Below are 23,050 nucleotides of genomic sequence, written 5' to 3'. Positions count from 1 at the left end.
TGGTCGTATCATTTTCAGCTTCTGTAACCTAACCAACCAAAATGACGATGATGAGCATTCATCTCCTTTTGCTTTAAATAATAATAATCCAACATGGAATCCGAAGCTTCTCTTTCTCTTCTAAAGGTTTCATCTTTTTTTCTTTCTTCTTATTTTTCCACCCATTATCACAGAATGAATGATTGATATGTTAGTTTAGTTTTCAGTGTTGGTGATGTTTTGTTATTGGTTGCAGTTTATGAGTGACGAGGGCCTTTTGGTTTCTCCAGAACAAAAAATGAAGAGAAAGAACATCATTCACAACCTTAAAGAGGTAGTAGTAGTAGTAGTAGACACAGATTTAATGCTGTTTTTCAACCAACTTTATTCATTTTAGAGTTTTATTGCTTTCAAGTTTGTTGTTAAGTGAATATTAGGGCGGGCATTAGTTCATTAGATTCAAAAGATATCTCTAAAATTCAGATGTAGACAGTGTCTACAAGGAGTGGCGCTGCTCTTGTGTCCTCCCAGTTTTATCACATTTGATATTAAGTTTGTTGTTACTGTTGAGCATAGAGTGGAGAATTTAAAAGAAGAAAAACAAAATCATGTAGCTAATCAAATATTGCCTAGTGATTACTCACAAAAGTCCATTTATTGATGATGCAGATACTCATGATTTGGATTACAAGAGTTGCTTATCAGCGTAGGCTGCCACAACACCAGATCAAACACGCCTCAGCAACGCTATTACTGTACGGATCCTATGGTCTTGATGTGAGTTTGTCTTTTCATCTACTCTCTTTGCTTCTATGCTGCAGTGAACAAGATAATCTAGTCTTCTGATAATTTTTATTAGGTTTATGATGCAGACTCCAACATTGATGCTGTTTGTGTTGCCCCTTGTTTTGCTTCTTTGGCAGTGGGTCTTCTTTCTGTTAGCTGGTATACTGTTAGAAACATTTTGGAACTGCAAAGTTTTCTGAACTTGATTCTTTATTTGTTTTTGCAGGAGGATTTCTTCATAGTTTTGTACAACATGCTTGCAGGGAGACCAGAGGTGTCTGGTATCCACTGTGTCAAGGAAGCAAAGGTTCCGATCTTGCAGTTTATATTTGATGGAATCTTGATTGATTTGTCTTTTGCTAAACTTCAATATGCAGCTGTTCCTGAGGTGAGTGTGATTCATGTTTATGTTTCTTGCACATAGGTTTCTGTTATTGATTTATTATGTTTTCAGGATGTGGATATATCCAATTCATCGTTCAAACAGGATATTGATGAAACGAGCTGGATGAGTTTGTCTGGAGTACGTGTAATGAATCGGATCCTGCAGATTGTTCCAGATGTGAAGGTGCAAATTGCATGTCTACAACTTGTTCCAACATAATTTCCCGTTCTTTTTGTTTTTCTTCATCCTTTTTGTTCTTTTGTTTTCCTCATTTCTTTGGTTCTTGCAGATATTTAAGGAGCTGTTACAATGTGCTAGGTCATGGGCAAAGAGAAGAGGGGTGTATAGTGAAGTAAGGGTTTCGTTTTCAATCGGTTTGACATTTATCTTTTCTTTAGGACCCATAAAAAACACCACTCTTTTGCTTCTTTGGCACACTCACCTCTTGTTGGATAATTGGTAAAGGTCGCAATTTTGGTCCAATTACCTGTAAATGGGCTGATTTGGGTTTCGCTTAACTCTATAGGGGCCAGACAATTTAAATTAAAAGATTTAACAGAAAAAAAAAGAAAAAAAATACAAGCCAAATGGGTCAAAAGTAAACCCAAGTGTATTCAAATGCATATGACCTCCAAAATCATCTCATTAGAAAATGGGTTGATTTGGGTTATGTTTTATCTCTAATGGGTCATATGGGCTAGCCTGAAAGATTAAACCAAAGAGGATGCATGCCAAACAGATAACTGATTGTAAAATTAACAAAATGCATAAAACAGAGTTGCCCGTTTAGGACCCGTCTTTCCATAAACTGGTATCATTTGTTATTAATCGTATTCTTCTTATTCCATTTTTTTCCAGTTATTTGGGCTGTTTGGGGGCATCCACTTGGCTGTTTTGGCTGCTTTTATTTGTATCAAGAACCCAAGTGGCAGTTTGGTCAATCTAATCTCAGCCTTTTTTAAAACATATGCCTTTTGGCCTTGGCCTGAACCAGTTGTTGTAGAAGACGGTCCAGTGCCTTTGCTGCCACCTCTTCCCCCGGGAACCCGAGCATTGATGCTTATTCGGTTGCCAAGCACTCCAGATGAGTATTGCCATTCAGACATCACTACTAGTACCTTTAACAAGATCCGATCCGAGTTTCGTAGAGGATATCGTCACACTCAGGTCTACAACTATCTTTTCTGTTAAATAGTATTAAATACATTGAAATTTATACTTATTATCTACTATTCAGAGTTAATTATAGAAATGGTGCCTTTGGTTTGTTCAAAATCGTATCTTTAGGTATTAAGTTCTAAAATCCAGTTTGTTCGAATCACATCAGTAAAAGGGTATTTTGGTCACTTTTACCTAAATTGAACAGAAAAACTACTGAAAGTTAGCCTTAGGCCCCAAACTTGTTGCAAAACCTAAACTAGCAACTCTTAGAACTTAGTACCCACATGTGTGACTTTGACCAAACCACAGGGACCATATTGTAACATACATGCACAAGGTGACAATTGCCATTTTTTCTTATCAAACAAACCCTTTTACTGCAGGATCCTTTCAAGCCACAATTTAACTGGGGTAACCTATTTGAGCCATTTCCTTACTCAAAGAGTTACTTGCGGTTCATAAAAATATGTGTTTCAGCATACAACAACGTCGAGCTTGGCTCTTGGGTACACTGGGTTAAGTCGTGCTTCCACAGTCTTCTTGTTAAGGTAAGCATGCCATCTTTATAGAATTAATAATCACCAATAACATATTTATAGCATTGGTTTTGGTTAGAACAAGGTTCCATTAATCGTCACGTAGAGGGTTATATTAGTGATTTGACCAACAGTGGAAGTTTCAGCTAGGCGTTGCATTTATTCCAAGCTAGAATTTTGAATATTTTCTGTATTTTAATATTAATTCGGGTTAAAGGGCCTCCAAATCCAAGAAATTGCAATCAACATCATTTTTCATACAACTGTCTCAACCACTCTTTCGATTTCATCCGACCTCCACAATTGAAAGAGACGATCTATCAAACCCACCGCCTACCAAGGTGTTATCATTGAAGGATCTTAGCTGATTCACCCTCTGCCGCCACCGTAACACGTCGCCGGAGCTCCGCCGTCGCCGCCGCTCAACGCCGCCGCCGCCGAAACTCAAGGGTTGTAGATTGTGTCACGTTTCTAGCTTATTCTCGTTAGCTCACGGTGTCTCATCCCGGTTTCAATATTGGTGACTTGCTAAAATCCCGGTGAGATCGTTTCATATCTTTTATTTTTGTTGGCAATAGGCCTTGATGCTGCTAGAGTAGTCAGTCCAATTTATCTGTTACTGTGTGCCGTGTGTCTATTATTATTATTATTATTAGTTTTTGTTACTACTATTATTATTATTATTGTTATTATTATTATTATTATTATTATTATTATTATTATTATTATTATTATTGATTTGGTGTTCTATTGCTTGTGTTTGTGTGATTAGTTGCAACCATAGAGCGTAGGAACCATGACTATTACCTGAGACCATGTCCTGAATCGAGGGGTGTAGGAAAGAGTAAAGATAGGGAGCGTATATTGCGTTTGGCTTCTTGGAATGTAGGAACATTAAATGGTAAGTTGTTAGAATTGGTAGATGTGCTTAAAAGACGTAGGGTTCAGATAGCATGCCTCCAGGAGACTAAGTGGAAAGGACATAGAGGGGCTGAGTGTAATGGGTATAAGTTGTGGTACTCGGGGTCTGATGGAGCTAGGAATGGAGTGGGGTTTCTAGTGGCTAAGGAAATACACACTAGTGTGGTGGAGGTGATAAGACATAATGACAGGATTATGGTGTTGAAATTAGTACTAGGAGAGGAAGTAGTGGCAGTAGTCTCCGCCTACGCGCCTCATGTAGGCCTAGGGGATCAGGAAAAGAGAGAATTTTGGGATTGCCTAGACGCAGTGGTAGGGGGCATACCTAGGGGGGAGAGGATTTGCATAGGAGGTGATTTTAATGGACACATTGGTAAGGCTAACGATGGTTTTCAAGCCGTACATGGGGGTTTCGGTTTTGGTGATAGGAATGAGACCGGAACAGATCTTCTAGAGTTTGCGGTGGCACATGACCTAGGTATTATAAATTCTTTTTTTAGGAAACGAGATTCTCATTTAATCACTTTTAGCAGTGGCGGACGCGACACGCAAATTGACTACCTTTTGATGAGGCGAGGAGACCGACGTTGGTGGAAGGACTGCAAAGTCATACCTGGGGAGGCAGTTGTGACTCAACATCGACTACTAGTGACTGATATAGCCTTCAGAAATAAGCTGACTGTTCGAGAGAAGAAAGGTACACCGAGAATTCGATGGGGAAATTTGAAGGACGAAAATCTCCTTCTGTTTAAGGATAAACTCATACTGCATACGCGGGCTCGACTAAATGGGGACTCAACTCATATATGGGAAGCTATGGAGACAAAGATCATCCAAGTAGCAAAGGAGACTCTCGGAGTCACAACAGGAAAGTCAAGTGGGCATAAGGAGTCTTGGTGGTGGAATGACGCAGTGCAAGACAAGATAAGGGACAAACAAGGATGTTTTAGGGAGCTAATGAGGTGCACGAATGAGGAGGAGCGAGTGGATTTGAGGGACAACTACAAAACGGCCAAGATAGAGGCAAAGAAGGCAGTGGCGGAAGCAAAGAAGGCGGCCTTTAAACGGATGTATGAAAGTCTAGAAACAAAAGAGGGGGAACATGCTATGTTTAAGATTGCCAAAGCCAGGGAGCGTAGAAGGCAAGATCTAGGACCGGTGAAGTTCATAAAGGATACAGATGGGCATGTACTGGTCAAGGAGCAGGACATCAAGCTAAGATGGCAAACCTACTTCCACAATCTTTTTAACAATGGGAGAGCTTACCAAGAAGAACATGACAACACAAACTTTCATCGACAACAATCGAATAACTGCTACTGCCGACGGATCACACGAGAAGAGGTGAAGGACGCACTTAGGAGGATGGGAAGGTCTAAGGCGGTTGGCCCAGACAACATACCCATCGAGGTGTGGAAGTGTCTGGGGGAGGAAGGAGTCATGTGGTTAACTACTCTGTTCAATAGTATTCTCAAATCAGGTAAGATGCCAGACCAGTGGAGGAGCAGCGTTGTAGTTCCTATCTATAAGAACAAAGGAGACGCCCAATGTTGTGGTAACTACCGAGGAATCATACTACTAAGTCATACTATGAAGCTATGGGAAAGAGTGATTGAGGTTAGACTTAGACAAGAAACTCAGGTTACGGTCAACCAATTTGGCTTCATGCCGGGGCGTTCCACCACAGAGGCAATACACCTTATAAGAAGATTAATGGAAAAGTATAGGGAGAAGAAGCGTGATCTACATATGGTGTTTATTGACCTAGAAAAGGCCTACGACAGTGTGCCCCGACAGGTGCTCTGGGAGTGCTTGGAGGGTAGAAGAGTGCCCAGGAAATACATAGAGATAATTATGGATATGTATACCAGGAGTGAAACAAGTGTCTGTGCGCCAGTGGGGGATACTGATTTCTTTCCTGTAGAGGTAGGTCTTCACCAGGGGTCAGCGTTGAGCCCGTTTCTTTTTGCAGTAGTCTTGGATGAGTTGTCAAAGTCGATTCAGGGGACTCTCCCGTGGTGCATGATGTTCGCAGACGATATTGTGTTACTTGCTGAGAAAAAACAAGATCTAAACATGAGGCTTGAGGAGTGGCGAACAACCTTAGAGACAAAAGGTTTAAAGATTAGCCGATCTAAGACGGAGTACCTACACTGTGATTTTGGTGAGATAAACGACAGTGAAGACGCACACATCACAATTGAAGGGCAGGTGGTCCCGCAGGTAACGAAGTTCAAGTATTTAGGATCATTTGTACAGAGCGATGGAAAATTAGACAGTGATGTGACCCACCGAGTTCAGGTAGGATGGTGTAGATGGAAAGCAGCCACAGGTATATTATGCGACAAGAGTTTCCCGACTAATCTGAAGGGAAAATTCTATAGGGTGGCAGTTAGACCTGCAATGCTATATGGAACAGATTGTTGGGCCATCAAGAAGGCACAAGTGCGGAAGATGGAGGTAGCAGAAATGAGAATGCTACGTTGGATGTGTGGGCACACAAGGCTAGACAGAATAAGAAACGTTGTGCTTCGCGAGAGATTAGGGGTGGCGAACATAGCAGACAAGATAAGAGAGTGGAGATTGAGATGGTTTGGACATGTAAAGAGAAGACAGACGACGAATCCTGTTAGATCCGTAGAAAACATTACTATAGAGGGGAGGAGGGGTAGAGGACGACCGAAATTGACTTGGGATGAGAGGATTAGGCATGATTTGATAGACCTAAACCTCTCTGAGGACATGGTTGAGGATAGGAATTCGTGGAGAAGTAGAATTAAAGTTAAGGATTTTTAGAGAGAATTGAATACCTTAGGGCTTAGACTTAACTTATTTAGGTCACATACCATAATGGTATTTCCCTTACATACTTTATTATTATTATTATTAGCTTTTATATTGCGGTTAAACTGTGACCTTTTTATTAATATTATTATAATTAGTAGTAGTTTTTTATATAACTGTTAAACTTTGATTTCCTTTTTTGCTTCATACACATGTTCTTAGAGCCGAGGGTCTCTCTGGAAGCCACCTCTTTATTCCTTTGGATAGAGGTACGGTGTGCCTACATCCCACCCTCCCCAGACCCTACCTATAGCTCTGCTGTCGGTGGGATTTTACTGGGTATGATTGATTGATTGATTGATTGATTGATTGTTGTGGGTTGAGTTACGAGTTAAATATTTAGGAATTTGAGTCATGAGTAGATCACATTGTTGAACCCATATATAGAGGCCAGGCTTGTGTAGTGTTTTTCCTCTAATACGGTTTGGGTTAACCCGGTTATGCTTTTTGTCCATTTGTTTTTTAGATATATTAAACTAAAATGCAAAAATAGTAAGGCAAATTGGATTTTATTAATCCCTTTTTTTTGTCATTGGCCGATAATAATTCCAACTGAGAATAATCCTGCCGGTTGTCCCACCTTTTAAAAAAATTTATCATTGGACCTCCGTTAAAAGAAACTTATCGGCCTATCCAAATTTCAAAACGATGTTTTAGAGATTTTGATAGGAAGGCGGATACAAGTCTATTGATGTAAAAACTTGCCTCGAAACGGTGCTCCAAACGATGAAATGGTGATTCAATTTGTGTGTTTGAACTTCCAATTAACAAAAATCAAGTCGGTTGGAGCGCCATTTCGAGATAAGTTTTACATCAATTGACTCGTATCCTCCTTCAGGTCAAAAGCCCTAAAACATCAATTGGAAGTACGGATAAAACTTAATGCCGTTAACTTTTTTTTAACAAAGGTCCAATGAGAAAAAAAATATTTTAGAAGGTGGGTCCGCTAGCAGGAATATTCTCGGTTGGGGTTATTATTGACCAACCGCACAAAGGTGGGATTATAATCCACAATTTGCCAAATAGTAATTAGTTTTTTTGTATAATAAAGCTACAAATTGAAGAATACAATTTGTACGACTTTCAACATGATTTTACTCATTTGATCCGTTGTTGATAAAATATAAATCAAAATCAACTCATTGGTTAGCAAATACGTTTTAACAATCTCTGATGAAGATTACCTTTTGTTCGGCTTTCTACCCGTTGACTCATTTTTAGTCAATGTTCTACCTTTTGTTCTGTTGGTGATAAAATATAAATCAGAATCTGACACGTTTGTTAGGTAGATACGTTAAAACTGAACCTCTTATGACATAATGTGATAAGCTGCTTGAGAAGTAACTTTTATGACTAGTTGGTCCGATTGCAGTTATTAATGTTGTATTTGGTCATGACTGGCAGTTGGAAGAGATGCATGCTTTATGTGACCCAAACCCGACAGAATACATTGATGCGGACATACAAATGCCCAACATTGTATTTTACTGGGGATTAGTTCCCGGTCGGGGGGATAACTTGGACCTAAACAATGCAACAAACGACTTCATGAGAAATCTTGTTATCGGTTATCCTAATAACCCAGGAAGTTTGACTCTAACCCTTGTTCAAGCATCTCAGTTGCCCAAGATATTGGAGCTTGCAAATGATAACAAAAACGCAGAATTAAGGTTGTCGAACTTTAACAATCAGCAGCAAATGATACCTGTTTATTCAACGCATGAGCCTTGTTATCTTGTTGGATATTCGGCCACTCAATGATGAGTTAACAACGTCAAAATGGGCTGCACAAGGAAGACATAAATATTGGGATATGTGGTTTTGTAATTGAGAGGGTATAGTGAGGGATAGATAGTATTCTTTATGTAGTTTTAACACCACTATATCTATCTAACTGATGTACCGGGTCGGATGCATTTATAATCTGCGGACTCCACATACTTGGTTGTAAGTTGCATTTTTGGTGGGGGCAAAATTAGCAGGAAACATGGATCATTGTCACCAATCTTTCTTTTATAAAGAACGTGTGTGATGCATGCATAAGCACCAAATCTGAATCTTGTAATATTAGAAATCGGACCCAAACATGAAAACTAGATCTTGATAATAACGGCTGCAGCCGCTTAAGTTTATATGCGCAGAAAAGGACTAATATCGTAGTGCAGCTAGAATCTCTATGGTTTACTACACGTGTTGAAGTGTAGCCTTCCTGCGATTCTTTTAATATGAAGTCAGTTTTGTCATAAAAAAGAGCATATAAATTAAGGATTCTTAGGCATGGTGTTTTGAGTTTCCAACGTAAAAAGTTTAGGAAGCAATTAGATAGTGACATTTGTATGCGTGAGAGTTTTACGGGCAATGGTATTTGCGTCTGTTTACGAACAAAGGCTTCCAGTGCCCATCAACACCACAATGCAAAATGAGATGACACTGATTTTCGTAATTCAAATATCATTAAGACATGGGCTAGTAGAAGCACAATGGAAAATGAAATACTAACACTTTATTCTCATATAATAAAAGATCAATCCCACCCCGAACAAACAACATATCAGTATTATGTAAAATGGTATTATAACATATTTATCCGCACAAGTCGCAAATTCTCGTTTTTACTCTTACAAGCCTTTACTAGCTCCCATTTAACTACATAACTGCTACTATATAAATCTTAAGCATTGTCCGAGTGAGTTTTTGTTTTGGAAATTCATTTTGAGTTACAATGATTAATACATTTACTATTTGGGTCTTGGAATTGCATTTGGTGTTCCTAGAGTGGTTGAATTACGACACAACTCCGTTAAGTTGGGTTGCTTTCAAGGGGTGTTATAATTCCAGTGATGTGAAAGGTTAGTTTGGTTAACTTTTTACCATGATCTATTGATGTTGATGTGTATGGATTTAGTGAACCAACTAATTTGGAATTAAAGTATGTGACGCATGGGCTAGGGTACGCGTTAATGTGGTTTGGTAGGATGGGCTAGTTTTTGGCATCTAATAAATTTACAAAAAGGTATATAAGTGTCACAAGTGATATATCCTATAATTTTGGATTAATTTATGTGACGGTTGATTTTAGGGCTGTAAACGAGCCGAGTCGAGTCGAGCCAGAGTGTGCTCGAGCTCGAGCTCGAACTTAATCGAGCTGGCTCGAGCTCGGCTTGTTTTCTTTATCGAGCTGAAAAATCAAGCTCGAGCTCGGCTCGTATAAAGTTCGAGCCGAGCTTGAGCTCGTCGAGCCGGACTTCTTTAATTTTTTTAATTTCTTTTATTTTTATTTATTATTTTTTATTTTTTATTTTACAAATTTTGATATATAAAATACAAAAAATATAATTTTAGCATACATATTATATAAAATTTATAAACTAGAGAATTTATAAATTTATTTGTTTTATTTTCGTTATTTTTTTATAAGGTTTTAGGTATCGAGTGACATAATATATGTATAATTTTTATTTATTTATTTTTTGGTATGATGTTATTATATATAGACACTAAAATTTAGGGTTTTTTCTAAACGAGCCAACGAGCCGAGCTAACGAGTCGAGCCAAGACCGAGCCACGAGCCGAGCTGACCCTGGCTCGAGCTCGGCTCGTTTAGAAATCGAGCCGAGTCGAGTCGAGCTCATTTAGAATCGAGCTTTTTCGAGCCGAGCTTTTTTCGAGCTATTTTCGAGTGAGTTTCGAGCGATCCACGAGCCGCGAGCTTTTTGAACAGCCCTAGCTTGATTTAGGTTGAATATAAATATAAAGGGTTAAAAATAGTCAATAAAGGGTAACAAAAATGAGAAGTATAAAAAGTCATAAATAATTGACATGTGTCAAATAGGGACCAAAAGAAAAAAGGTATAGAGGTAATTATACACATTTTCCCTCTCCACATGCAAGGCATATGTTAATACCCCCATCATTTTAGAATGTTTATAACTTTTTCGTATGATATTTTTTTTTTAAAAAATTCATCATAATAACAAGCGTTTTTTTATCTTTAATATGAGTATGATTTTTGTTATATAAAATTTAAAACAAAAATCACGTCTTGTGTCTTTTCGCACACCATTGTGTCTTTTTTCGTCATTGTGTCTTTTTGCACATCATTGTGTCTTTTCGCACACCATTGTGTTTTTTCGCACATCATTGTGTCTTTTGTCGTTGTTGTGTCTTTTCGCACACCATTGTGTCTTTTCGCTTACCATTGTGTCTTTTTTCGTCATTGTGTCTTTTCGCTTATCATTGTGTCTTTTTTCGTCATTGTATTTTTCTGTCATTGTGTCTTTCAACTCATCATTATGTTTTTTTAAATACTAATAACACCGTTGTGTAATAATAATATGTAAAAATAATGATAAAATAACAACAAATTATCTAATACATAAAACACAATAATTAATACATGTTGCACAATAACTTGAAACGTAAAACACAATGGTGAATACGTATAACACAATAACCTAAAACGTAAAACACAATGGTGAATACGTATAACACAATGACCTAAAATGTAAGACACAATGGTGAATATATATAACACAATGACTTGAAATGTAAAACACAATGGAAACAACATATTACACAATGACTTGAACGTAATATACAATGAAGGAATACTATTTTTCTCAAATTAAATGAATTTGTCATATGTCAATCCGAATAAAAGACAATGAACGTATTACACAATGACTAAAAGTTAATAACGAACAAAACGACACAATGACGTAATCTTTGTCTTAATTTTTGTCTATAATATGAGTACCAATTGAAAAATATAATGATCAAAATCTATAATACAATTTATATGAAAACTCAACTAAAAGACACAATGAACAGCAAAAAAACACAATTAAAAAACCCATTAATTTTTTTTATTTTTATATAACAATATGATACTATTAAAGATTAAAAACGCTTATTATTATGGTGAATTATGGTGAAATTTTTTTAAAAAAATAATGTCGTATGAAAAAGTTATGGACATTTTAAAATGAAGTGAAAATTGACATGCGCTTTGCATGTGGAGAAAGAAAGTCAACAAAAGTGGGTTATTACCTTCATGTCGTTTTCATCAATTTTTATTTATTAAACTAATCTCAGTCATTCAAATCTAAGATCAATTGATTGGATTCCTTCTCACTGTCCTTTGTCGGATATGTTAGCTACCCCTAATTTCTCCCTAAACACCTTGTTTGTTATTCGGTCTAACCTTGTGTGCCCACACATCCAACGTAACATTCTCATCTCTGCTACCTCCAATTTCCGCTCTTGTGCCTTCTTGATGGCCCAGCAATCTGTTCCATATAACATTGCAGGTCTTACTGCAACCCTATAAAATTTTCCCTTTAGTTTAGTTGGGAAACTCTTGTCGCACAATATACTTGTGGTTGCTCTCCATCTACACCATACTACCTGAACTCAATGTGCCACATCGCTGTCTAATTCCCCATCGCTCTGAACAAATGATCCTAGGTACTTGAACTTCGTTACCTGCGTAACCACATGCCCTTCAATGGTGATCTGAACGTCCTCATTGTCATCTACCCCGCTAAAATCACAGTGTAGATACTCCGTCTTAGAGTGATTAATCCTTAATCCTTTTGTCTTTAAGGCTGTTCGTCACTCCTCTAGCCTCCCGTTTAGTTCTTGTTTACTCTCAGCAACTAACACAATGTCGTCTGCGAACATCATGCACCACGGTAGTGTCTCTTGAATTGACTTTGATAACTCATCCAAGACTACTGCAAAAAGAAACGGACTCAACTCTGACCCCTGGTGAAGGCCTACCTCCACAGGGAAGAAATCGGTATCTCCCACGGGCGCACGAACACTTGTTGCACTCCTGGTATACATATCCATAATTACCTCTATATATTTCCTCGGAACCCTTCTACCCTGTAGGCACTTCCAAAGAACTTTGCGTAGCACACTGTCGTACGCCTTTTCTAGGTCAATAAACACCATAAGGAGGTCGCGCTTCTTCTCTCTATACTTTTCCATCAATCTTCATATAATGTGTATTGCCTCTGTGGTGGAACACCCCAGCATGAATCCAAATTGTTTTAATTATTAATATGATTTTATAATTAATAATTTAGTCTAAAAATGAGACTGAACGTCTTATATTTATGACACTGTGAGGTTATCGTTCGAGATCATTAAATCTCATTATTGGAGATCAGCCGACTGAACGCCTTATATTTATGAGACTGGGAGGTTATGGTTCGAGATCATGAAATCTCATTATTGGAGATCAACCGAGAAATGGCACATATGGGGTGTGTTATTCGGTCTAGATAAGAGGATATGTAGGTAGGTAGCTATCTAGATAGCTGCGGATGGAGTGGTTGTAACATCCTAGGTAAATATCACATTTGTAACATTCCGAAATTTCAAAGAATAATGTTTAATATATTATTTATTCATGATAGAAAAGTTTACTTGAATTGGTAGAAAAATAATAAAATAATAAAGATAGGTTAAGTAGGCTAATTAGATAGAATTAAATATGGACCAAAAATGAAAGATGGGTCTAAGGTCCATGGGCTTAAGGGAGTGTAAATACCCCTTAAACCCTAATCTTTTCCATTTTCATCCATCTCTACACCATAACCTACACCTTCAAAAACGCACGCAAACAGCTCCTTTATCCCGAACCAAGATCCGAAGGTAAGAACCCGTGCTTAATAGTGTTAGAGCATCGTAACGAGCCAAAACCGATATCAAGACTAGATCGCGTGTGTAAACCGATTCGTTTAAAGGTATGTTTTGTAATGAAAACTTGTTCGGCTTGTTTATTACCCCTAAATCTGTACAAATGGTAAAATCGAATCAAACATACCGAATCTTGTTAAAATTCGTTAACAACGGTTGGGTTAATTAATCAAAGGTTGTAGCTATATATCGATCAAATACACCATTTAAACATGATGTTTAAGTGTTTGGTTGTTTAGGGTTTGTAGGAGATGTGATTGCGAGTTCAATGATACCAATTTCGTGTTGTTTCGTTATGATTCGGGGCTTAATCGCAAATCTGGTGTTGTTGACTGGTTTGGGTTCATATCGATTTTGACTTTGACCAATAAAGTCAAAGTTGAATGAATACTGAAGCTTATTCTTTATGATGAACGAATGGTTTGCCATTCGTTAAACATTCATAACGAATAAGGTACATTTGCGTGCCCCTGTAACGAATGAACCTCTCATTCGTCTTATATAAATAATGAATAGTACTCGTCATTCGTTACTCACCCATTATCTATGTTAAGATAACGAATCATGTCATTCGCTATAAGATACACTTGCAACGAATGAGCCCTCATTCGTCTTATAGAAAGCACGAATGGCTTTAGCCATTCGTTATGCACTCATTCGTCTCAAATCAAGCCATTTGTTATAACGAAATGAACCATTCGTCATAACGAATGGGATAACGAATGAGACTCAACTAGAGACCATTTGTTATAACGAATGGGATAGCAAATAAAATATTATTAAAGAATTTTAATGGAAATTTTGTTAAGAACTGTTAATGAAAATAAAATTTTTCCAAGCTGACCTGGCAGCTTAACCCCAGCCATGGGCTCTGCTCCTTGGACCCCGCTAGGGGTTGCCGCCCATGGAACCCCGCTGTCAGGGGATCTGCCCCCCGGACCCTCGTTCGTTCTAGAAATACGATATGGATAGGGATAGTTGATTGATATGTGTAATTGTTATACAGTTAGTCGTGCCCAGTTAAAGAAAGGAGCTACTATTAACTCCGAAAGGAACCGAGTTCAGGTGAGTTTCTAGCCCCATTTCCTTGTTATTTTTTTGGGGCTGTGTGCATACTCAATGTGATTCGTTAATACACTTACCTTAAGTGGTAAGTGTATGCCATATATGATTTATGTGAAAGTTATTGAAGATATAAATGAATATTTGTCGGTACGTGAACGATCTTCGGATATTGCACGTATTGCCAGGAAATGTGATCGTTAGAAGATTAATGTGAAGGATGCCCAGTGTGTCTGTATGATACGATGTGGTATGCTTGTTTACGTGTGTACATTCTACGTCCGACATAGTAAGTTAGGATGGCAAATCCCTCTAACTTCTTTTGGACATAGACGTGGAAGGTAACAGCGTAGATAAGGATTGTAGACCCATTAGCGTTCCTTAGATGGATATTATATGATTAATAGTATGTTCCTTTTATGGATAACAAACGTTGTTCCTTCTATGGATAATATATAGAGTTCCTTCTATGGATAATAAACGTCGTTCCTTCTATGGATAATATATATATAGCGGCCCTTTTATGGATAGTACATGTCGTTCCTTCTATGTATAATATGTAGTGTTCAATTTATGGATAATACACGTTGTTCCTTCTATAGAAAATATATATAGTGTTCCTTCTATGGATAATATATAGTGTTCCTTCTATGGACTTAGGTAGATATTCTTGTAATGAATATTTTGTAACGTTCCTCTTATGGATATTTAAGGACAAGGTATTATTAGGTATCTTTGGATACGTATATATGTATGTATGTAAGAAAGGTAAGAGGATAACTAAGAATATGTATCTTCGGATACGTATATATGTATGATATGAGAAGGTATTGTATGTTGCTTGATTAACCAGAACTCACTCAGCGTAGCTGACTTTTAGTATGCACACATGTATATATGTTTAATGAGCGAGCATGAGGATGGCACATGGCATGGATTGAACGGCTGACATCTGAAGATGGAAGAAATGACGTTTTAAATATGATGTTTTATGTTATGTTTTAAAGAAAAGATTTGAATGTTTTGTAATGATGGGTTGAAGTTTTATATTCCGCGAAAGTTTTTAATTAAATCTGATTTGAAGAACTGTGTTTATGAGTAAATCCGACATGAAATGTAGGGCACCGGGACCGGGGCCTTACAACATTAGTTATGGACATGAGATATGCTAGGTTCATAAGTAATGACTCGTCTCAAATATCACGTATGTGTTTTTAGCACATTGGATCCCATTAGAGCTGCATAGTTAACGTGTTAAGGTGGGAGAAGTAGTATGATGTGTTACATCTAGGAAGGCTCCACCTGGCAACCAAAAACAAATATGTGAGCTACTTTTGGACAATGTTGATGGTACGAAGAGTCTAACATTGTAATTGGTGCCAGAGTCAAACCTGGGCTATTTGTGATGGCGTGACAAACCTCATCGGGAGAAAGGGGAGTTTAACACCATAGGAAAGTCCTACATCGGTTCATGAAAATGAGACATGTTGAGTTCATAATAAATGAGCCGCCTCAATAATTACCGACTATTTTGGGCGCATTGGCAATGTATCATATCAACTTCACAGCTAGACGTTCAAAGGTAGGAGTAGTACTAGGATGAGTGACTTCTAGGAAGTCTCCATCAAGGTAACTAAAAACATATTTTTTAGCTCATTGTGGGCATAGCGGACAACATATTGATAGTACGATTAGCCGTGTGCTATAGTGGTGGTGTGGTTTAGCCGAGAAAGAGAAGAAAAAAAGGAGAAAGATAGAAAGGGTGTTGATCGATCTGGTGAAAAGGAGAGACCGAAGAGGTGTTGTTCGGCCAATATGGTGTTGGAACATTGTGTGAACTTTTCAAAAATCAAATATTATGTAGCGGATGATTAAAACCATGAATAACCATTTAGATCAAACACAAGACGTTTATGTTAGGATTTCAGATGCAAGAATAAAAGAAGTCCGAAAAGAAGAAGAAGAAACAATAAAATACTTTAATTTCCTTACCTTTGATCTTGTTGAATTGAGTGAATACTTCACAACGATATCCACGATCACGCAACAATGAATAGTGCTAGCCAATGCCCAAGAATCGCTAATGAACAACAAAACCGAAGCCGCATGCTTGGAGTCAACTGTGACCACAATTCTTGCAGTTTATGTTGGAAATTTTTAGACTAATAATACTTATTAGTATATATTACTAATAAACTATTTATTAACGGGTCCAAAGAGTAGTTGTGAATGCGATATCAATACTCTAATTGTGTGGTTGGACCATTTAGTTCAGTCATCGCGCCAAGTGTCGTGTGTGTGTGAGATATGCCGCCATGTGTTGTGTGCCATGATGAGTCAGCGGATAGGTGTCAACTCCTGGTGATGTGTGCACCACAAGTCGTCATGTGTCGTGCTGACTCATCTCATGCATTGTTATATATAGAAAGGTGGTGTTTAGATTTAGATGCAACCGACACACCGACAAACTAGATCAATAACATAGATACACGAAACTAAACGACTCCTGCCGATGATACGTGTTCTCAGTTCCAACTCCCTCTCAATATCAATCCCGATCTCTCGTTACAAATACAGTTCGGGTACTAGGTTAATCCCGGCAGTACATACTGTTTCGGCTCTTGTACCCTGGGAAACAGACGGGCTCGTGGAGGTAGCCTGAAATCTATTTTAAGGGACCTCTATTCAACATAAATTCCCAGCCACAACCGGGAACCACAGTTTATTCAATCTTGCAGCCTAGAAGATAAGGATGGCTTATGGTGATCAAGAGAGGTTCACCAAGAGAATGACCACATATGAAGACACGACTAGGAGGTGATTCTCATGTCTCGGTAGGTCTCTGTCAACACGGTTCCGATGCAGTTAAAACACGATGATCAACTCGACTTTGGCTCGGTTGAAGAATTCACTATAAGAGCACATGTTAATGTCCTCGGTATGAATCAAGTTTTGTATATATATGTTATATTTGTTGTTATTCTCGTTTAAATTTGTATAAGGTATATGTAATACAATTTCCCAAATTGTATAAAGAGATTATTTATTTGTTTAATTAATATTTTTTATAAAATCGTGATCCATGTCCTACAATCTTAAAACAGATTCCGGGCTATCGCAAGATTGTTGTAACAATCTTAAAACTTTTATAAAGGACATTGGGTTCATGAATATTTAAAATTATTAATTGGATTTTTATAAATATATGGTTTGGAAAAAAATTTGTGTAGTACAATTGAGTAAAGACTTGTGATTGGAGTACGATACATAATCCGAATACCGTGATACAAAACGAGTGATTTGATTCAACCATTTGGAAACTATTTTTGTAATCGTTTATGCTCTAACTATAGAGTTAGATTCGGTTTTGGTAACCGTGGGGTTTAATAGTTAAACCAAGTTTGTGATCGTTTATGTCTAAAATCATGGAAAATCCTATAATTTTTTTTATAATGATTTGAAGTGGTTTTTAGTAAACCATTCGTTTGTGTAAATGTGAATACGCTAACGTGCATTAGATCGGGTTTAATTTATAATCAGTACGTTTTTTTGTAAACGTTTCATCTCCTAACATGTTGGTCATAAAATGATTATAAAATATTTTGGACTAAACGAATCATTTCCTAACATGAGTGTTAGAAACAATTATTTTGTAAATAATTTAAAACGTTTTTGATATAAACCAAAAGGCTATGACGCCTTTTTGAGAAATCAATGTTGTGTAAAAGAATAAGATTCGTTTCCTAGCACCCGTATGGGAAATGATTCCTTTATAAAAGGGTTTTTTACGAACATTAATTAATCTAACATGTGTTAGATAAACCAAAGGTTTCAAAATGGTTTATTCGAAACTGGGTCACTTCTAGCATGGATATTACAAATTATTATTTTGTATAATAATATGGCTAGAATTTGTCTAATATTCTAACAAACGTGTTAGAATTATTGTTTTGATAAATAGTAAGTTTTAGACATTTAGTTTTATAATGAGCACTAGAAAATGTGGGGGTTTATAAACCTATAGAGAAACCCTTGCGAGCGTTTAAGTTTTCTAACGAGAGTGTTAGAAATTATTATTTTGGTAAAATAATAATAGTAAATGCGGTTTATATATAACTAAAAGTTATAAACATTTGTCTCTAAATGTTTAGACTTCTAACGGGTGTGTTAGAATGGGTTTATTGTTATAAACCACAATGATTTAAAAATTATATGTGATCATTTATTATCTAATGAGCGGTTAGAAATGAGTTATTTTATAAACCAAGTAATGTGAAGTCGATAATCTTCTACAGAGTAACTTGGACATGTGTTGTCTTTAATTCTACTTATCATATTAAAATGTACTTTCAGCTAAACCCAAGCTTTAAACGAAGAAACAAGTGAAAAGCCAAAGAAAAATGAAAGAAAACCCAAGAAAACACCCCATGCTTCCTTGGACACGCCCCCATGCTTCTCTATGCAATAAAAGACAAAAATCTGCAAGAAAAGACAAAATACTGGACACGTGGACACGGGGCCGTGCCTCAGGAAGCATGGGGCCATGATCACTTTCAGAAAAGACAAAAGAAATATAAAAAAAGACTAAAAACATGGGGTCGTGCCTCAGGAAGCACGCCCCTCTGTGCTGAGTCATCATGCACGATCTGACAAAGCATTTAATGCAACTGGGCACGTGGATACAGGGGCGTGCCTCATGGAGCACAGGGCCGTGCCTGAGTGCCCAAACAACCTATAAATATAGGAACATGTTGCACTCATTTGGTGTGCTTGAAGAAAATCTCTATACATGTTTCTCTTATAAAAACATCCACATTACACATATATTGAAGATCTTGTGGAGAGTTTGAAGGATTCGAGGTTACCATCATCCATCATCATCATCCATCACCATTGAAGAAGGATGATTCATCCAACATTTGGTTAGATTGTTCTAGTTTAGTCATGTGTTTGTTATCTTCATCTCTTTTAATGTTCATAACCATGCTCATTATGATCTAAACTCCATTTATCATCTAAAATCTATGAAGAAGCTTTGTTTTACTTGATGATTATGTTAAACATGTGATTTAGTTTGGTAAAGTACATGGTTATTTTGCAATTATCCTTTGATGAAGAAATGTTTTATCACTTTAACTCGATACATCAAGGTTGATGACTAATAATCATTCATGTTCACTCATGTTCTTGGAGACTAGAAATGGTAAAAAAGAATACCTTGATAACTTATTCAAGATAAAACATGGATCCTTATATTGTACTTAGAAATTATGAGATATAAGCTATGATCTATTTCTCTAGTCTTGATAATTCTAAAATAACATTGTTAACACGATTGCTTAGGTTATCATGCTAGTTAAAGAAATCATATGTTAATGGAATGTGCAACTATAACTTAATTAAATCAACCAAGGGGAGGTTGTGTGAGTTAACTACAATCACCCGAAGTTGTTAGGATTGGTATTTGAGAAATTGAAGTCAATTCTAATCGTTCTACTTTACCAAACTACTTGTCTACTTAAATTGACATTCTCGTGGTAGTATTAGATTTATCAAGGATGGACTTGAAAATACGCATGCTACTTTCTTTTATGTCATAGAATATGTTCACATATAAATGAGGGAATATTCTATCATATATTATTAAGGCAAGTTTATCACATGTTTACATGATAATCATCAAGCAAGAATGGAGTGGATTCTTGATTATAAATGGTAACCTTCCTATAATTGAATTACTAATTTAGAAATTCTCTTCTTATTACCTATTATATATATATATATATATATATATATATATATAAGTATTTCTATTTAATAAAAAATTTGAAAATCAACCCCAAAATGATTAAACTCTCCAATTGAACTAAAATGAAGATTCACTATTAGAGACATTTGTGTTCACGGATCGATACTTGGTTCTTACCAATACTATTCTACATATACGATAGGTACACTTGCCTACTTTGTTTGTGTTTAGTCTTAGTAGAAATCACTTTTATAAATTTAAAATACGATCTTGTGTAAAAGCTAAATCCCATCCAAAATATATTTTACCACATCGCACGCACACATCAGTGTATTAGAAAGAAAATAGCTTATTGTGAAACCATTTATAAAGTTTTACAAACATAAAGAGATATTTGAAAAGAAGGTTCAAGGCTAACGCTACCTATCCTGCAACGCTCAACCGTTGTAACTCTATTTGACACGTAAGTGTATGGATCGATCTCCATTCATATGGGGATTGTTAAAAATTTTTGGACTAATAATATTTATTAGTATATATTACTAATAAACTAATTATTAACGGGTCCAAAGAGTATATATGACTGTGATATTGATACTCTAATTGTGTGGCTGGACCAGGTAGGTGAGTCATCGCGCCAAGTGTCGTGTGTGTGAGATATGGCACCATGTGTTGTGCGCCATGATGAGTCAGCGGCTAGGTGTCAACTCCTGGTGATGTGTGCTCCACAAGTCGTCATGTGTCATGCTGACTCATCTCATGCATTGTTATACATAGAAAGGTGGTGTTCAGATTTAGATGCAACCGACACACCGACAAACTAGATCAATCACATAGACACGCGAAACTAAATGGCTCCTGCCGATGATACGTGTTCTCAGTTCCAACTCTCTCTCAATATCAATCCCGATCTCTCGTTACAAATACAGTTCGGGTACTAGGGTAATCCCGATAGTACATACTGCTTCGGCTGTTGTACCCTGGGAAACAAACGTGCTCACGGAGGTAGCCTGAAATCTGTTTTAAGGGACCTCTGTTCAACAGAAATCCCCAGCCACAGCCGGGAACCACAGTTTGTTCAATCTTGCAGCTCAGAAGATAGAATGGCTATTATCCTGTCACCAAAATGATTTTGTATTTCATTCTGGAAAGCTTTAAACACTTCAAAAAGTTTGCTTTTATGTTTCAACAAGTATAACCATATTGATTGTGGTCATCCATAAATGTTATAAAGTACCCTTCATCAGATAGTTTACCAAGTCATAAAGATCTAATATGAGCTACGGATAAGCAGTCATTGAAATGTCGTAAATTGTGAAAGTAAATTTCGAGCAAACTTCTAGGTGCGACCTATTTGAACAACTCTATTTTAGTCTAGTTTATTTATTTATTTTTATGTAAAGAAAAATCAAGATTAAAAAACTTTTTAAAAAATTTATTATAATAATAATAATAATAATAATAATAATAATAATAATAATAATAATAATATGTTTAAAGGGTTGTGTTAAAAGAAAATGTTTTATTTTCTTAAGAATGCTAGAAAGCATGATATTGTGGTCAACCACTTTCATCTCAAACACCCATTTACATCTTCACTCATCTCTTATAACCACCACAATTCCACCATCCACAACCCATCACCACCACCTCAACGGAAAAAGTTCGTCATAAAAATCCATTGGAAAATTCATCGAGAAAGTTGTTGGAAACTGTTGCTGATAGTTGTCACCGTCTCCATCGATTGTGTTTTTCAACATTGAAAAAACTAAAATATGAAAAAATAAATAATGGGGAAAACACAACTGTTTACCACAATTTGATAAAACAATATTTTGGTAAATGGTTTATATTGTTTATCACAATTGTTGGGCCTAGACGTAATGGTTTGTACATAGCTGGGGTTTATATTGGGCTATATATGTAAACCGAGATCCTTATGGATCTCGGTGGGCTTTGGGCTCTTTTTGGGCTAGCTAGTTTGTGTCTCTATATACAGATCTCATGTATAGGGTTTTGGTGTTGGTTAGTTTTGTGTTTTTGGCCGTCTAAGTCTTGTATTAGACGAGTATTGTAAGCTACGTGCTTAAGCACCCAACGTTATAAGAATGTGTGTTTTGTAGCATTACTTGGTGTTCTTCGTGTTATTGTTACTTATTATTGAATCATCTTGTGTTGGATTTCCGCACCAACATCAAGATCCGTTGATATCATATTGAAAGATCCGTCTTGGACCTTACAATTGGTATCAGTGGTTTACTTTTGGACATGCTTTATTTTCTTTGCTCTTCTTTTTCAGACGCATTTGGCATGGTGCTTGAATGTGATATAAAGAATCCAAGATCTTAGTTCCTTGGTGGTTTGGTTATCTTTTCCGGTGAATTGTTAATCAGAGAAGTGAAAGATCTATTTTTGGTGAAAGATTGGTTTTTGGTTTGGAAACAAATAAAATTCCATACTTCTCTGAATTTAGTTACAATCAAATCTGAAAGATTCTTTGGTTTTCGGCTTAAATCAAGTGTTTTCGGTTATATTTTGATCGTTTTCGCCCAAAACTAGTTCTCTGTTAAACACAATACTGGTTTTCGACCAAAGATCTCAGTTCTCGGTCAAAAGAAGTGGTTCTCGGTCAACGATTTGTGTTCTCGGTCAACATAAGTGGTTTTCGGTCAACGATTTGTGTTCTCGGTCAACTTACTGTGGTTCTCGGTCAACCCTAGTTCTCGGTCAACGCAATCTGCAAACAAAGTGGGCCTGATCAATCTAACTTGGGCTTTTGTGTAGTGGGTTTTCAGATTTGTTTGAATTAAAAATACACTTGGACTAGTTTGATTAAGATGGATCAACTAAGTAAACATTTTAAGCTTTAAGGTTGAACGTTGGACTTACAAGCCATCCAGACTTACAGGCCTTTCATTC

General features: G+C 36.8%; 1 protein-coding gene across 3 annotated transcripts; it reads left to right on the top strand.

The window, feature by feature from the left end:
- The first annotated feature begins 20 nt into the window (after positions 1-20).
- Positions 21-8,603, top strand: LOC143625736 (nuclear poly(A) polymerase 3-like). 3 transcript variants are annotated; one of them, XM_077095995.1, is made up of 10 exons: positions 21-126; positions 236-313; positions 649-756; positions 839-901; positions 992-1,153; positions 1,220-1,333; positions 1,440-1,502; positions 2,009-2,317; positions 2,695-2,859; positions 8,017-8,603. In XM_077095995.1, the coding sequence occupies exons 1-10, from the start codon at positions 94-96 to the stop codon at positions 8,371-8,373; spliced, it is 1,452 nt and encodes a 483-aa protein (XP_076952110.1). In that variant the 5' UTR covers positions 21-93; the 3' UTR covers positions 8,374-8,603. The 3 variants fall into 3 exon arrangements, with proteins under 3 accessions (XP_076952110.1, XP_076952108.1, XP_076952111.1); XM_077095993.1 differs by having other exon boundaries at positions 839-1,153; XM_077095996.1 differs by lacking the exon at positions 21-126 and having other exon boundaries at positions 234-313; positions 839-905.
- Positions 8,604-23,050: the final 14,447 nt, after the last annotated feature.

Source organism: Bidens hawaiensis, unplaced genomic scaffold (assembly GCF_021521415.1).
Source record: "Bidens hawaiensis isolate Kalapana, Puna unplaced genomic scaffold, B.hawaiensis_p1.1 tig00004234_1, whole genome shotgun sequence".
NCBI lineage: Eukaryota > Viridiplantae > Streptophyta > Magnoliopsida > Asterales > Asteraceae > Bidens > Bidens hawaiensis.
Note: the sequence above shows the minus strand (reverse complement) of the source record. Positions and strands in the feature narration are given on the sequence as shown.